Here is an 18,118-nt window from a genome sequence, read left to right as displayed (position 1 = left end):
ATCACAGATTTGCAACACCCCTGCTACTCCCTATTAAACTCTTTGCTTTGGAGAGTTGGTCACTCATTTTAGGTTGACAGTGGTCTGGAGGATGGATGGGTGTGAGAAGGCCTGGAATAGACAAAGACTTCTGGAAGGGTATCCCAGTAATCTGACAATGAGATGGTAAGAGGTAGCATAGGATGGCAGAAATAGAAAGGAAACCATAAAAGCAAGAGCCATTGTGATGATTGACTGAACTGAGAAAAAGCCCCAGAGTATCACTCTGAGTGGCAGGAAGAGTGACTGCCCTCTGGAAAGGGAATGGAAGTGGTAAAGAATCCTGGTATAAAAGGAAAAGGAATTCAGCTTTGGGGGTGTTGTGTTTGGCTGACAGTGAAGCATCCGGGGGAAAAGTTTAGTACTCATTGGGAGAAAAGGAACCAGAAGTCATGTGAGATGATGGAACTGGAGATAAGCGAGAGTCATCAGCTCAAGGGAGATAATTAACGTTCCTGAGAAAACAAGCATGAAAGCCTTTACAATGCATTAGCAAATGTGTTTTTCAGTTTTATAGCTAAAGAAACAGAAGGCCAGGAGACCTTAATGAAATGACCTCACCTCTTGTTTTAGATGGAATGAAAGCTAGTCATATATTTGAATAACTAACATTTTGATTTTTAAAGTCTATCACAGCAATGGACTGAATTTAGTGCCCTTGACTTTTTGAAATTTTTTCTCCCGTAGTCACATGTATTCTCTCTTAGGCCAGAGTCTGTTACTGTGGTGATTTTGTGCTGTGTTGCTTAGCTAAGCTAGAAGGACATTTCCCAGAATTCTCTTCCCTAGGTAGCTCTGGACTAGGGTTGGAAAGAAGAGAAATTTGCATGATTTGGAAGGCCAAAGTGACCCCACAGTGCTGTGCTGGAGGCGTTGGTGGGCCCTAGCCACCACCGCAGCTCGTACACCCTGCTGCCGATCACTGGTTCCCCTGGGTGGAGTGCGGGCCCAACGAGTTTGGCCAGATCTCCTCCTATAACTTCTCCAAGCACTAGACCGGGCTCTGGGAGAAGGCAGCAGTTTTTCCGCAGGTCGCTGGCCTCACTGGAGTGATGTGGCGAAAGACCTGCGTGCTGCAGTTTCCTCGCATGGATTCCAGGTTGTCTACCGGATTCAGTGAGTCGTCTCTGTTTCTCTCTGAGTCCAGCTTTTCCTCCGGCCTGCCCTGCTGTCAAGCAGAAGCTGCAGAAGGCCACCACCAGATGCCAAGACCGCAGCCTTCCACATGCTTCTTCACCAGCTGCCCTCTGTGCCTTGATTAATAAATGTTTCCCTTTTCCCCAATTGTCCCCTTCTAGACCTTTGTGTTCTCAGCTTCTCCTACAATTGTGTGATGCCGAATCCCTATAGGAAATTTCTTATCGTTATCACTCGCAGTGGTTCTAATTCCCTGCTGCAGTTGCTCAGGCTGTCTACAGATTACCCAGGCCCTACAATACCCAATCTCTCTTTAGTTGACTGCACTTGTGCATTTTTACTTATTCCCAAGCGACCGTTAGCTCTTAGTAAATGATGATGAGATTTTTAAATGGATCTTAATATGCATGAGATTTTTAAATGCATCTTATATAAATGGTCATCATGATAGACTAGAAACCAGGATTAAATAATGTACAGAAAAACTATAGACTTCAGGTGTCTAACCATGGACACCTCCACAATCCCCAGAACTACCCAACTCCAGCTATTAAGTAAGAGAGAAAGAAACTTCTAACTTGTTTAAGCCATTGTTATTTTGGTCCTTGTTACATCTGCTGAGCTTGAATTCTACATTCAACATTTTCTTATTTTATTTTATTTTATTTTATTATTATTATTATTTTGAGACAAGAGTCTCGCTCTGTCACCCAGGCCAGAGTGCAGTGACGTGATCTCGGCTCACTGCAAGCTCTACCTCCCAGGTTCATGCCATTCTCCTGCCTCAGCCTCCCGAGTAACTGGGACTACAGGTGCCCATCACCACGCCCAGCTAATTTTTTGTATTTTTAGTAGAGACGGGGTTTCATCGTGTTAGCCAGGATGGTCTCGATCTCCTGACCTCGTGATCCACCAGCCTCAGTCTCCCAAAGTGCTGGGATTACAGGTGTGAGCCACAGCGCCCGGCCAACATTTTCTTAATACATTCAGTTATGCAAGTAAATGCACAGCAAAAATGCTCTTCTTGTTATTACCCTTCTTCTCTTTCATCCTGTAACTCAGCCTTATAAAAAGTACGTGTTCACTTACTTAGCAGAGCTTCAGAAAAGGAGAGACTATTTCTCTATTTTGCAAAAATGCACAATGATCCATTAGTATCCTAATGGATGGGCAATGATACACTATTATTTTTCATTCTTCCTTCTAGTAGACTTTCAAGAAGACGACTGAACTAAAACTAACATTTACTCTTAAGACCAACACAGGACTGCCTATTTCTGTCTTAGACTTCAGATTAATGTTGAATTTCAGAAGATAAAACATATTTTCATTTATTTCAGCAAGTCACTTAATTTCTCTGAGACTCAATATCTTCATTTGTAAAATGCAGTGAATATCCTTTCTTCTCAGGCTTGTTTTGAAGGTAAAATGAAGTACTCCAAAGTATGTAAAAACTGCCTAGCACAGTATTTGACATACTAGGCGTCGATAAATATTAGTGGAATCTAAAGCTTAAACTGTATTTTAAAAGAATTAGCATAGAATGTTATTGAAAGACAAACAGTTGCCAGAATGTTTTTTTGTTTTGTTTTGTTTTCTTTTTTTGGAGACAGGATTTCACTCTGTCACCTACGCTGGAATGCAATGCTCACTGCAACCTCTGCCTCCCGGATTCAAGAGATTCTCCTGCCTCAGCCTCCTGGGTAGCGGGGATTACAATTGTGCGCCACAATGCCTAGCTATTTTTTGTATTTTTAGTAGAGACGGGGTTTCACCATGTTGGCCAGGCTGGTCTTGAACTCCTGACTTCAAGTAATCCACCAGCCTCAGCCTCCCAAAGTGTTGGGATTACAGGCATGAGCCACCATGCCCTGCCTCCAGTAATTTTTTTTTAAATAAAATTTGGTTTTCTGAAAAGGAGAACTCTTACTCTAATACAATAAGGTATCAAATGATATGTTAGAGACTGGAAGAGTTGCTGCATTTTTCAAAATTACCCCAAAACTAAAGAGAGATGGGTAGCATGAGATTGAAAGGACTCTAACCATGAGTAGGTTGGTTCAGGAGGCCTAAGATCAATGTCTCTCATATTATGATACGTGCCATGACATATACCCTTTCAACCTGAGAGGTTTTCTGAATTAGAAAGAAGAAGGTATCCCTTTCTTTTTTTGTGGTTTTTTTCTTAGACTCTTAGCTAATCTTGACATTTCAAAAAATTGGACCAAGAAAATTGATGTAAAAAGGAAATATTTTTAGTTTTATGATGAATATACAGGAAGAACAAGAGATGCTTGCAGAAGAAACCAGTGGAACAATAACTACCACCTGAAGTTTATCAAATGAGCAAAACTTATTGTACTTGTTAACACAGAGAAGTTTCATACCCAAATCTAAGTTGCTCCCTGGTACAAGACTGCACCTATATCTTGTTCTTCTGCTTTGAAGAGTTTCTTAAAATAAAAATGTAAATAGATAAAATAAAAATGTAATAAAAATAAAATAAAGTAATAAAAATGTAAATAAGATGTTAGCTCAAATTTCATTAGCTTAAAGTCTCATAGTAGCCGTATAAGTATCTCATAGATACACACTCAAGATAATTGAATCCCAAAATAATGCTAGAAATCTGTTTCCAGGAAACTGTTCATTAATGGTAATTATCATTGTTAACTCTTAAAAAGCAGATTTAAGGTTCAGGAGCAAGTCTGAGGCATCAGAGGCTGGTGGTATTGTAATGTTTACTCTATCTGCCCAAGCAGTCTTATGGGGGAAATATGTCTACTCACAGTGCAGAGGAAGGGCCATGTCTTGGTCTTCCATGTCTTGGACCATGATCCAATCTTGCCACAGCCCTTTAGGCCTGAACTTCCATCTCTGACTTGGCACAGCAAAGAGTAGCGTCAATGAGATTTCACCCAACCCTTCTCTCTCTCTTTGGAATTTGAACAAATCAATATCTAGAAACTGAATGCACTTAGAAGTGGGATTAGAAGCTGAAAAATGAGGAGGCAGAGTTAGAGCAGGAGAGGCCGTATCAGCCATGTGCAAGTCTAGTTATTAATTGAGATTAAGCAGGCCAAACCTGCTGGTTGATGACCAGAAAGAGGCAGATACAGAGAGTATAGCTCAGCCCATTCACCTACAATCTCCCTGAAGATAGGGACAGTGTCTGTCTTGTTCATTACCCTTTCCCCAATATTTACCATAGTTCTTGGTTATGAAAAAAAAATTTGTCACTCAATACATATTGCTTGAATGAATAGTTAATGAGTTAGCAGTGGATGACTAGAGCAAGCCTCTTACATGGCCTTCTTTCCAGAAACCCTGTCCAGTACCTGGAACCAGAGCCCTACATCTCCCCATGAAATTCCTTCTTCAGCACAGCCTATGTCTTCTTATTGGCCTAAGCCTCCAATGCTTCCCATTATTTGAGCCAATTTGTTTGCCTCCTTGAACTTTGTCAACAAGTTTCAAAACCAAATTTGTGATAGAGAGGGAGGGACTTAGAAAGAAAGAGATAGGAAGGAGAGGAATAAAGAGAAAGAGAGAGAGGAATGGGGTAGGAGGTGGGGTGATAGAGGCTACCTTTAAACTTTTAAGTCCTCCTTTTTTTTTTAGTGAGGTATACAAAAGACCCTTCACAGCCTCCCTACAGAGACATTCAGGCTTTAGATGTAAGGCTAATAGACAAGATAACTGCAACAAACAGCCTATTCTAGTAAATCCATCTGTAAAAGAGTTTGCCCAAGAGAGGTGATTATACTTTGTCATTAGAGCAGACTAGTTACATAAAATAAAACAACTTCGTAGCTATGTCCTTGTAAATTGTTTGTATTATGTTGAATGATAGCAACTAGACTTTCATGCTTCTGTTTAATGGACAAGAGTAAAGTGCCACGGGAGGCTACTCTAGTGAATAAGATGTACTCAAAAAAAAAAAAATAATAATAATAATAATAATACATCCTCCTTCTCAACTCATAATGTCCTCCTTCTTTACTATCACTGGAATGCACCCACTATTGTGTCTTTAAGAAAATCTGAACACTTGATTTTTTTTCTTCTACATAGGAAGAAACTCAGAGATGATATGGAGTAAAACGTTACACCATTTTATGAAAGCAAATTTTGCTTTCATAAAGCAATGTAATTCCCTTGGGCAAGAAATAACTTTCCAGGTGTGGTTCATCCTCAATTAATGGGAATTAAAGTATCCTCATGTGACAGATAATGGGAAACTTATCTTTCAGTTGAATACTAGCCCTGTACTTTTCAGAAGCAGATATAAGCCAAGCATACCGTCTGCATTAGAAGGAACATCAGATGACCAATGTTATCCTTGTCTTCCTTCTAGCACTTATATGCATGAGGTGCTATAGCAGTAGGATGCTCTGACTGGTCAAAAGCAATATATTAATATTCACAGGGGGAGAGAGGGAAGGAATAAAGAATAAAGTACTTACTTGGTCCTAGACCAATTGAAAAAGCAGCAACATAAACAAGCAAGCTGGCTAAGGACAGCCATTTCAAAAAAGCTGGGACGTCCCCAGGGTCTGTGACTATCTGGTATTCAGTGTGGCTTAATACAGCATTTAGCAAGGATGCTGAGGTCGTCTCCCCTCTCTTATCCACATCATTTCTCAGGGGCATGAGCGAGCTTCTGCTATGGGAAGCAATTCCTTTTAAGTGGTCTCTGAGAGTATTGTTGCTGGCTGACAGGTTTCCTGATCCATAAATCACAGACTCATCTAAGGACTGGTTGACAGAATTGTGGCTTCTGCAGATATTGGTGAAGTTCATGTGGATGTTGAGATTTACGATGCCCATGGTCACCAACGAAGCTGCCATCACAGAAGAGCCAATGCAGAGGAATGTTTTGCTGCCGACATGGTCTACAAGAAGAGTGGCGGGGATGGTGCTAATGACTTTGACAACTCCAACCCCAGTGGAGGCGAGGCTTGCTGCCTCATTGCTTTGAAATCCAACTGACTTCAAAACAGTTGATGCATAGAACAATATGTTTGGCTGGCCAGTGATTTGTACAAAAAATACCAGTGTTAGTCCTATCATTATTCGGGTTCGCATGTTGTCTTTTGAACGAAACAGATCCCAAAAACTATACTGATATTCATCTTTCAAGGATGATTTGATCACAATGAGTTCCTCAGTTGTATCTGAGAGTGCTCTTAACCTTCCAAGAACCTTGCTAGCAGCTCCCTCTTGTCCTTTCATCACCAGAAACCGAGGGCTTGGAGGAAGAAAATACATTGCAATTGCTTGCAAAATTCCCAAGGGAATCACAAGACCAAACATGTACTTCCAGCCATGGAAAACATTGGCAAATGCGTAATTTGAAATATAAGCAGAAAGAATGCCGATGACAATCATCAGCTCATTCAGTGACACAAGAAGGCCTCTTCTGTGTTGAGGAGCAATCTCTGCGATGTAAACACAAGTGGCAATGGAGGAGAGGGAGATGGAGACCCCTATGGCAATGCGTCCCACTATAAGAACCGTGTAGGATAAACTGAGGATCAAGACTAAGCTTCCGAGTCCAAGCAGGCAGGATGACAAGATGATTGCGGTCCTTCTTCCATACCTGTCTATCAGGACCCCTCCGGTGAGTGAGGCGAGGAGGGCTCCAATGAGGAGGGAGCTCACAACCATTTCCTGCTCATGGCAGCTCAGGGTTAATAAGGTTTTGATCTGAAGAAGAGCCCCAGAGATGATTCCAAGTTCATAACCCACCAGGAGGCCACTGACAGCGGCAGTGACAGATGACAGGAAGGTAAACATGCCGCAACCTACAAGCAGAGAGAAGAGACAGGGAGGTCAGTTCTCGGTTGAGATTTTAAACATTTTGTATTGGGGAGGAGATTTAACCTTGTAGAAGTCTTTCACAGCACTGAGTTTAAACACGCACACAATTGTGATAAAATAATGCACTAACCAAAAAATGATTTGATATAGAAGGAGAAATCATTTTTCTTTCTTTTTTGGGAGGAGAGGCATGGAGACATGTAGGAAGTCCAGTTGCCTTCTATTTATGATGTTGATGTTTTTGGTTTAGACCAGACAGCGATGTTGAGATAAGAAGTTGACACATGGTGAATTCAGACTGAACAAACAAGAATATCATTTGGTTCATGCCTTGGCAGTGGATCAGAAATTCAAAGAGCCTAACTCTTCTTGTCCCATCCCCGTTCTCTAAAGGCAAATCTTTGAGGGCAGGAGACACAGAATAGGAGCCTCTAAAAGTGCTACAGGCTCCCTGCTGGATAGCCTGGGTCAAAATGAAACACAGCCTCCAGGAAACTTGCCCTCTTATCTCCTGGGCCACAATCGTGCTGCAATGGCCTCTGCTGAACACAGGAGGGTGTTGGGGCAGAGGGTGGAGGTGGGAGTGGGCAGTGTGTGAATGCCTTAACAAAGTCAAGGTTTTGCTAAACAGAAGGAGGGAAGAAATGTATGTAGTGTAAGGAACCAACAATATCCCTTACTCATTCTGAGTAAGGAGAAAGGGGGATGGAACACAGGCGGAACAAGGAGACTTTACCTTTATATTGTTTTTTTGTTAATGTTCAAATCCAAGGAAAAATGTCAAAAAGTTAGTAACTATTGATTTTTGGTGGTAGGAACACAGATGTTTGTTACATGTTTGCAACTTGTCAAAATAGAAACAAAACAAAACAAAAAAGTAGCAGAGGGAAGAGTATTTCAGGCCCAGGAGAAAGTAATTTCCAAGGCCTTAGGACAGGAAAGTTCTCATTATGTTGTAGGAACTGTCAGATGACCAGCACATAATATGTGGGCCACATCGTGAGCCTGGAAAGGTAGGATGCAAAGGGCTTAAAATAAATTTGGATAATTACAGAGGCAGCACTTCAAGTAGGGCCTTGTCGGTCACAGTGATGACTTTTCATTGTGTTTCAAGTATAATGGGTCCAACACCCATTGAGAAGTGTAGAGGGCATTGATGCTATCGGTTTCTTGTTTATAAAGACCACCTTCGCTGCAATGTAGAGATTAGTTCTTCAAAAGGCAAGACTGGCAAGACTGGCAGCAGGGAGGAGTTTGCTGCCTTGGTTTGGACAAGAGGTAATGGTAGCTTAGACTCGGGTGTTAAGAGTGGAACTGGAGATAAGTAGGTAGATTCCAAGACTTATTTTGGAGCTAAAAACCACTACACTTGTTCAAGGCTGGGTGTGGTGGCTCACGCCTGTAATCCCAGCACTTTGGGAGGCCGAGGTGGGTGGATCACCTGAGGTCAGGTGTTCGAGACCAGCCAACGTGGCAAAACCCCGTCTCTACTAAAAGTACAAAAATTAGCTGGGCATGATGGTGCATGCCTGTAGTCCCAGCTACTCGATAGGCTGAGGCAGGAGAATTACTTGATCCCAGGAGGCAGAGGCTGCAGTGAGCTGAGATCGTGCCACTGCACTTCAGCCTGGGCAACAGAGCAAGACCCTATCTCACAAAAAAACAGAAAACAAAAAAAACCATTACACTTGTTCAAGAATTGGAGATGGAGGGTAAGAAGTAGGTCAGAACCCAGGATGGCTCTGTGGCTTGAGCAGTTGGGTGGGTGATTTACAATATTCCACATACTCAATACAGTACTATATGGGGCCAACACCCATTGAGAGATGTAGAGGGCATTGTGCTATATACTGTGTAGTGCAACGTACTGACATAGGGAAGATTAGGAATAGAACTGGTTGTGAGTGGTGATAAGAGGAGGAGCAAAAATCAAAAATTTCATTTTGGACTTAGTAAAATGGTTTATTTATTTTACCTGTAAGACATTCAGATAAAAATGTTAAGTAGGGGATTGGGTATACAGATTTGGAGCTTAAAGATAGGTCAAGCCTGGACATATGTATTTGGAAACCAGCGGCACATGGTATTTAAAGCCACAGGAATGGGTGAGATCACTTAGGAAGATAAAATAGGGGAAAAGGAAAAGCAGGATCAAGACTGGGACCTAGGCAACGCCAATATTTAGAAAAGTAGTGCCAGCAAAAGAGATGGAGAAGAATCAGAACTGAGGTGTAACTCAAATGTTAGAAATGTGCTTCGGCACACAGTTTTCATAGGCTGAGCTAAGGCTGCCTTTTGGCATTGGGGGAGAACAGAAAACCAAACACCGCATGTTCTCAGTCATAGGTGGGAATTGAACAATGAGATCACTTGGACGCAGGAGAGGGAACATCACACACCGGGGCCTATTGTGGGGAGGGGGGAGGAGGGAGGGGTAGCATTGGGAGATACGCCTAATGTAGATGACAAGTTGGTGGGTGCAGCACGCCAACAGGGCATATGTATACATATGTAACAAATGTGCACGTTGTGCACATGTACCCTAGAACTTAAAGTATAATAAAAAAAATTGTATTCAGCTCTAGTGAAATAAGCAGGTCAAATAAAGGTGAGGTGATCTAAAACTCTATCACAAATACTCAAGGTATTTTTCCATCTGCAGGATCCTGGTAGGAAATGGGAATTTGCAGCCCCAAAAATAAGGGGAATAAAAGCACTGAATATTTAGATGGAGGAGCAAATAAAAGTGCCATAATCCACAAGAAATAAAGCAAATTTATGAGCATTTTGAACAAAACCTAGTAAATTGAAGTTAAATCAGCAATTTAGCTAATCAGAAAACAGAATTTTTTTTTGGCACTGTTACGTGGCAGGCATTTACCTGGGTACAGGGAGAAATATATATATACACACACAAACACACATATATATATATACACACACATATATATATTTGTTCTGTTTCACTGCTATATACATATATATAGCATATATACCAACATGGAGTTATATGCTACAGAATTTAGCTATGGTCTCAGTTGTCTGAATTTTAATATTTTCCCTATTATATGCTTTAAGGGATACTGCCCCAAACTAGCTTTTCCACTTCCCTTACTATGATACTTAGGACTAGTGTTTGATCCTCAGCCTGCCCATTCGGAGTTTTGAATTCTAATTCACTGTATAAGGCTAGTCCTTAGTGCTTCTGAGATTGTGGCTCTGATACCACATTTGTTCTGTTTCACTGATATATATATATATATATATTAATTTTTGGTGGTAGGAACACAGATGTTTGTTACATGTTTGCAACTTGTCAAAATAGAAACAAAACAAGACAAAAAAGTAGCAGAGGGAAGAGTGTTTAAGGCCCAGGAGAAAGCAATTTCCAAGGCCTTAGGACAGGAAAGTTCTCATTATGTTGTAGGAACTGTCAGATGGCCAGCATATAACATGTGGGGCACATCAGGAGCCTGGAGAGGTAGGACGGAAAGGGCTTAAAGTGAATTTGGACAAGTACAGAGGGGGCACTTCAAGTAGGGCCTTGTCGGTCACAGTTATGACTTTTCATTGTATTCCAAGTATAATGGAGCCAAAAAACATAACATTCTGATGATACCTTTATTACCTATTATTTATTAATTTTATGTGATTTTTGGCATGCAAAATGACTTTAAAGTACTCTCTTACAGATTCATTCATGTCCACAGTTCCCATATTCTTTTTCCCATGTGATCTTAAAATCCTCAACAATGAATGCCTCTACCACAAGGAGAATTAGGTCAAATCTCCACATTTGGATAAGAATATTGTATTATTCTTATCTCCACTTGTCATTGTTCATTTTATCTATGTTTGCTGTGTTGATTAGTGTGTGTGTTTTGGCAATTGATGATTGGTCTCTGATATTCTGATTGGAGAAATAAGTGAATTTGGAGAATGGTCCACTTGGGAGGCCAGACTGAGTGAGGGACCTGGGAAGGGCATGTAGTGTGACAGTGGGCACCTGGGGCTGTGGAGTTAAGGACACAGGGAAATCAATGTTCTAACTGCTTTAATAGCAGAAGATTGTCCTTGCCACCCTGTACTTCTCTTCCTTTCTTGTTTTCCTCTTTCATTAGATGGAAAATACTGTGTCCCTACAATGAGAAAGATGCCTTGAGATGCAAGAGTCCCTTCCTTTTGTGCTCCATTATCCTACCTTAGAGAGCCTGAAGTGGTTTGCTAAGTGCTAGCTTCTCTGTCTGGAGAAAAGAGCTCCTGACGGAAGAGGGAACCAATCTCTGCTGCTGCTTTCTGGACTTAGATCATTTGCCTGGTTTCTCGGGCCAGGACTCATAGCACACTGACAAATGGGAATATGTGCAAAGGGTCTGGAAGCCATCCCAGTTTGTCAGCGTTCCCCTTGAAACCCATGGAGTATAATTCTGCAGCGACATTAAAGAATTATTTTTATATGAATCATAAAAACCTTTTTCAATTTTCTATATGATAACACATATCTCTTTCTTGCTATCCATCTTTCTATTCTACCTTCCTATCTCTGGGCAATTTGCCTTTAAGAGGTTAAAACCTTGCACAAGATCATTCTAGAACCCTAGTCCCACATGGAGGGCTTACCAACATGGAGTTATACGCTATAGAATTTAGCTATGGTCTCAGTCTTCTGAATTTTAATATCTTCCCTATTGTATGCTTTAAGGGATACCGCCCCAAACTAGCTTTCCCCGTTCCCCTCCTACTGATACTTAGGACTGCTGTTTGATCCTCAGCCTGCCCATTCAGGATTTTGAATTCTAATTCACCATATAAGGCTAGTCCTTAGTGCTTCTGAGATTGTGGCTTTGATACCTCAAGACTTCCATCATAGGAAGTTTTCCTGGTGCTATTTTACCATGGAATAACACTGAAGAGAGGCATAAGGTGTGGGTTTTTCCTGTGTGTTGATTAGCGATGACAAGAAGAGCAAGATGCTATCCTATGGATGCTGGAAAGTAGAGATACCTTTTTCTAAGAAATCTGGCAGTGAACAGGAAACAAGAGATCAGAATGTAGGTTGAAGCATTGGCAGGAAGGTGGCATTTGTGTTTGTCTACACACAGAGGTCAGAGTTTGGACAGCCACATGGACTGAGAAGTTGCCAGTGCTGAAGGACAGAGTAAGATGAGGATTCATAATTAACGCTTTTCCAAAAAATACCTAGCCCTGAGGCCAGTCTGCCTTTAATAATGATGAAGTAGAGCATTCCCAGCCATTTTGCTCATGGCTTTGCTTCACAGGGGCCCTTCCTTTACATCCCAGGTCTCCCAAAGAGTGCCATAGGGAATTCTTGGCTTTTTGTGGACATCACAGAGGTGGAAACTACCTGGGGACTTGTAAGTGGTACCCACAGGTGGTTTGGTTATGCCTATCCTGTCTTCTTCCTACTGTTGGGCCTCGGAACAAGATACCCCAAAGTATGGCACATCGGTGTGCTGAGTACTTTGAACTAGACATAGGAACATAGGAAAGGCCTCTGGATGCCTGCCAAAACAAACAAACAACAACAAAAAAAAAAAACAAACAAACAAACAAAAAAACCTGTGTGTGCATGCTTTTCAGCTGGCTGTAAGATTTCAGCCAGAAACAAGGTCTTTCTGACCCTCGCCCATTTTCCCCTGAAGCAAGTCATGGAAAGCAGAATTCCTTTCCCCAAGGTGGGTCACAGAAACCAGAATCACTCTGCCCCAAAGCAAATCGTAAAATCTAGAAAGGTCACTCTCTCCTTTTTCCCTTGAAAACCTTATTTCATGGGAGTCCTGCCCTCTGCCCAGGAGGAAGAAATGCCACACAGTGAGGCCCAAAATAATCTGAACAGGCCTTGCTGGGTTTCTCTTTCAGTTTATTACTATTAATTCATACCCTTTTATTCAATCACATTTCTATACGCCCATCCTTTCTTCATCAAACTTAAGCATAAAATCAGAACTTTTTCCCTGAGTCTTTAGATTTTCATTTTGAAAGCCTCCCATGTCACATCAAACTTTGATTAACTATATTTGTTATGCTTTTCTCTTGTCACTCTGTCTGCTGTGATAGGAGTGTTAGCTGTGACCCTTGATGAGTGAGGAACGGCATCACACCTTTCTGTCTCCACACTGCTTTGCTAGAAGTACAGCAGCAGCAGCAGGAGGAAGATCTCCAGTTTGCCTTTTGATGCAATGACAATTCTTTATTAAGCTGATAAAGTAAAACCATTCCTATCAAAGCTATGATTCAATCAAGCAGCTTTATGCAAACAGGTGCTGAGACCTGCAGCGCAAGAGCACCAAGGGCGCCACGAGACTGCAGCACCAGCCACCACCACAATAGCTGCATTGGCTGCTGGTCACAGTGAGTCAGATGAAACCACAACTGTAGCTGGCACTCAACACAAAACAATCCATTTTTCACAATATTTGAGTTTCTGCCTGCTTTCTTCTTCTCTTTCTTCCCCATATGCCTTTTTTTGCATATGGACATAAAGGGCACGCAATAAACACTTGCCAGCTGACTAAATCCTACAGCCAGCTGAAAAGAATGCACACACAGGTGTTTTCTTTTTCTTTTTTTTTTTTTTTTGGCAGGCAGCCAGGTAATTATGTAGCTTGACCAACTGTGAATACTTCACAGATTTAAAAGACTCCCCCACCCCCACTTCATATTTTGTTCAAGAAAAACTTGCAGTTGTCCAAAAACGGCCTTGCGTCTACGGCTTGCCCTTCGTCTGCTCTTTCTCCCTGAATGCCTTTGATCCCAACTCATCTTTCAATAGTCATCTCTACTACCACCTTACCTCACCTCTGAAGCCCACTCCTCAGTCCTCAGCGTTATTTTGCCCCCAGCCCGTGTGCACCCACTGTGCACAGAATGTGTTCAGACTCCATCTCATTTTAAGGCACTCTTTGATTGACCTGCTTGTCTTCACTATCAGACTGGAAGTTCCTTGACGGCAAGAACCTTGCCTTGCTGAGACCTGTCCTTTCACCCCTAGCCTTCTGGCACAAAGTAAATACTCAATGTTTGCCGAGTGAATGAATGAATGAAAACAACACTCTAGAATACTGATCCTTACACCTCTACTCCCCACAGTTGTATCAACAGACTGTGGTTAATCTGTAGTGTTATATAATGGTTAGCATCTAGAACTTTATCTTCACATAAATATTTAGCAATTGAACAGCAATCCGTTAGCATTTCTATGAAGGTTTTAGCACTATGTTTAGCTAGCTGATATAGCACCATTTCTGGAACCATAAAGTGTTTTATTGTCACAACTATATTTATATTTTATTAAACTTCAGCCCTATGCATGGAATTGTTCTCTAGTTGTTCAGACAGAGTGTTTAGCAGCTCTGTTTCAGTGGACCAGGTCTTCAGGTTCCACAACATTCTCCAGGTACCAACTCTCCAGCCCATCTGCACCACTAGCTGTTTCCAGAATCTTCTGTGCTCTTTCCCAGGTTTGTGCTGAGACTCACGCTATTCCCCTCACCACAGGGTCCTTTGCCTTCCTTCACAGCCCAAGGAAACCCGATTCAATCCTTTTTTTGAGAAAGAATCTCACTCTGTCACCCAGGCTGGAGTGCGGTGGCGTGATCTCTGCTCACTGCAACCTCTGCCTCCCAGGTTCAACTGATTCTCCTGCCTGGGCCTCCCCTGATTCATTTTTAAAGGGCCAGCTCAAATATCCCCTCCTCCATAGGCTTACCCTCTTGGGTTAGCTTTCTTTTGCTTTTGTTTTTTTTTTTTTTTTTTTTTTAGACGGAGTCTGGCTCTGTCACCAGGCCGGAGTGCAGTGGCACGATCTCAGCTCACTGCAACCTCCGCCTCCCAGGTTCAAACGATTCTCCTGCCCCAGCCTCTGGAGTAGCTGGGACTATAGGCGTGTGCCACCACACCTGGGTAATTTTTGTATTTTTAGTAGAGATGGGATTTCACCACATTGGCCTGGATGTTCTCAATCTCCTGACCTCGTGATCTGCCTGCCTGCCTCGGCATCCCAAAGTGTTGGGATTACAGGCGTGAGCCACTGCACCTGGCCAGGTTAGCTTTAATCTCCCTTCTCTCTCTTGCCTTTATATCCAAGGTCTTACAGCACCCTGGATTATATTTCATTAGCTTTGTACCCTGCCTTAGACTGGGAGCATGTTGGGAGCAGGAATGTCTGTGTCATGGGGGCCAGTGCTCAGTAGAGGTTACAGGATGCCCCTAGAAGGAGACGCAGGAGCTTAGCAGAAGGCTCACCTCCTATAACCTCCCAGAGGGCACGTCCCAGGATGAGTTCTAGTGTTGTGTTTCCAGCCCACCAAGTGTCCAACATGCTGCTCCTTGGCCTTGGGCCCTGCGTGGCCACCCCTGTAGTGACAAATACTGGGCAAGGCTTATCTAGCTACTATCTCCCACCCCTCCCCTGCACCCTGATCCTCTCCTCAGCACACAGTGAAACTCGGACCAACAGGAACTTTGCCCTCTCTCAACATCTATTATTATTTGAATTTTCTATGGAAAAAAATATAGAAATGTTGCTATCTTTCTTTGTTAGTTTTCCAACCACGGATTTGATTTAGTGGCAATTTCACAGACATCCTTTCCTGAAACTAATATTCTTCCACTCCTATTGGCTGAGGAGGTATTAAGAGGAGGCAGTGTTTAAATTTGCATGTTAGTACTCCCCTCTGCTTTGACTTGTGGTTCACTTTTTCTGCCTGATTATGTGTATGTGTACGACTTTCATTCTTTTTCTTTTTTTTTTCTTTTTTCTTTTCTTTTTTTTTTTTTTTGAGACAGAGTCTCTCTCTGGTGCCCAGGCTGGAGTGTAGTGGTGTGATCTCGGCTCACTGCAACCTCTGCCTCCGAGGTTCAAGCGATTTTCCTGTCTCAGCCACCCGAATAGCTGGGATTACAGGTGTGGGCCACCATGCCCCCTATTTTTGTATTTTTCATAGAGATGGGGCTTCACCATGTTGGCAAGGATGGTCTTGAACACCTGGCCTCAAGTGATCCACCCGCCTCGGCCTCCCAAAGTGCTGGGATTACAGACGTGAGGCACCGCGCCTGGCTTCTTTCTGCTCTTCCTTTTATCCTTTCTTCTTTTCTTTTCTTTTTCTTGACAGATTCTTGTTCTTTCACCCAGGCTGGAGTACAGTGGCATGATCTCAGCTGACTGCAACCTCTGCCCCTGGGTTCAAGCGATTCTCCTGCCTCAGCCTTCTGAGTAGCTGGGATCACCATGCCTGGCTAATTTTCATACTTTCAGTAGAGACAGGGTTTCACCATGTTGACCAGGCTAGTCTCGAACTCCTGACCTCAGGTGATCCACCCACCTCAGCCTCATAAAGTGCTGGGATTACAGGCGTGAGCTACTCCACCCAGCCTCCTTTCTTCCCTTCTTCAATTCAAAACTTTCACCAGGATAAGTCTGGTGCATTTTCTTCTAAATTTTTCTGCTACTTGTTGAGTTCTTTTTCCATTCAGAAAAGATTTCCTCAAGTATTTTTGTTCTATTTGTTTAGGCATAATTATTTATATGTTAGTTTAATATATTCATTTCCTCTTTCATCTTTGTCTTCTCATCCTTTTTATCTGCATCCAGAGGAGCATCTCATATTCATCCTCCACATCACAGATTTCAGATGATGATTCTGCTGTTGCAGTTTCATTCCCTTCCACTCTACACATCATGGATCTATTTGCATCTCAGTTCTCAGCAAGCTCTATCTTCACCTCAGTTTATTCTTATCACAAGACGTGGTTTACATCTTTTGCCACAGAGTCTATTTTAAAAAATTATATTGAGAACAGAAATCAGATGCTTTCCATAATTTATTTATGTTTCCTATAAATAGAAATATTAGGATGCACCCTTTTCCTCTGTATTTGAAACGTACTTGGCAATAACTATATTTGCTGCATTCTTTTCACCTAGCCCCCAGATCAGTTATGATATTTTTGACTGTGATATAGCTTTTTTTTTGTTTTTTTGTTTTTGTCACAATTGATGTCCCATTCCAAGACTGTGATATTGTTTTAATGTATATTCCCACTAAATCTCATGTCGAATTCTCATCCTGGATGTTGGAGGTGGGGCCTGGTGGGAAGTGTTTCGGTCATGGGGGCCCTTATGAATGGCTTGGGCCATCTGCTTGGTGATAAGTGAGCTCTGACTCTGAATTCAGATAAGATCTGGTGGTTTAAAAGTGTGTGGCCTCTCTCCCCTCAACCCACACTCTCTCTCTCACTCCTGTTTTCACTGTGTGATGTACCTGCTCCCCGTTTGCCTTCTGCCATGATTGGAGGCTTCTCAAGGCCTCCCTGTAGAACAGTAAGCCAGTAAGACCTCCTTATAAAAAATAAATTACCCAGTTTCAGGGTTTTTTGTTGTTGTAGTTTTGTTTTTGTTTTTGTTTTTGAGACAGGATCTCACTCTCTCACCCAGGCTGGAGTGCAGGTGGCACAATCTCAGCTCACTGCAACCTCCACACCTCCCAGGTTCAAGTGATCCTCCCACCTCAGCCTCCCAAGTAGCTGGGACTACAGGAGCACGCCATCACACCCGGCCAATTTTTGTATTTTTGATAGAGATGGGGTTTCGTCGTGTTGCCCAGGCTGGTCTCGAACTCTGGAGCTCAAGTGATCCTCCCACCTCAGCCTCCCAAAGTGCTGGGCTTACAGGTGTGAGCCACCATGCCAGGCCTCAGGTATTTCTTTATAGCAATGTAAGAACAAGCTAATACAGACTGCAAGAACCCTAAGCCCTGAAAAACAGAAGTTTACATCATAGTGGCATTTATTGTTTAAGAAAGACCAAGTTGGGTTTGATATCTCCAAGGACTCACACTGTACCCATCCTTCTGTTCCCGTTTCCTCAAAGGGTTGTCTGTTGTCCCCTGGTTTTTCACCACATGTGTAAGGTGGCTGCCGCAGCTTCGGGAAGTTATGTTCCCTCATAACCACATCCACAGGCAGGAGACAATAGAAGGAGGCTTGGGACAAGGGTTTATCCTCCTGTGCCTCTCTCCTTTTATCAGGAAGAAAACTTTCAAGAAGCACCCTGGAAGACTTACTTAATGTCTCATTGACCAGAACCAGTGGATGACTG

General features: G+C 42.4%; 1 protein-coding gene across 1 annotated transcript in view; it reads right to left on the bottom strand.

Moving 5' to 3' along the window:
• SLC2A12 (solute carrier family 2 member 12) overlaps nucleotides 1–18,118 on the bottom strand; it is a 64,525-nt gene that overhangs the window by 34,533 nt on the left and 11,874 nt on the right. The window contains exon 2 of the mRNA XM_030929117.1: nucleotides 5,643–6,983. Coding sequence (XP_030784977.1) covers nucleotides 5,643–6,983 — 1,341 coding nt within the window. The remainder of the gene's footprint in view (nucleotides 1–5,642; nucleotides 6,984–18,118) is intronic.

This window comes from Rhinopithecus roxellana, chromosome 4, assembly GCF_007565055.1.
Source record: "Rhinopithecus roxellana isolate Shanxi Qingling chromosome 4, ASM756505v1, whole genome shotgun sequence".
In the NCBI taxonomy this organism is placed as follows: domain Eukaryota; kingdom Metazoa; phylum Chordata; class Mammalia; order Primates; family Cercopithecidae; genus Rhinopithecus; species Rhinopithecus roxellana.
Note: the sequence above shows the minus strand (reverse complement) of the source record. Positions and strands in the feature narration are given on the sequence as shown.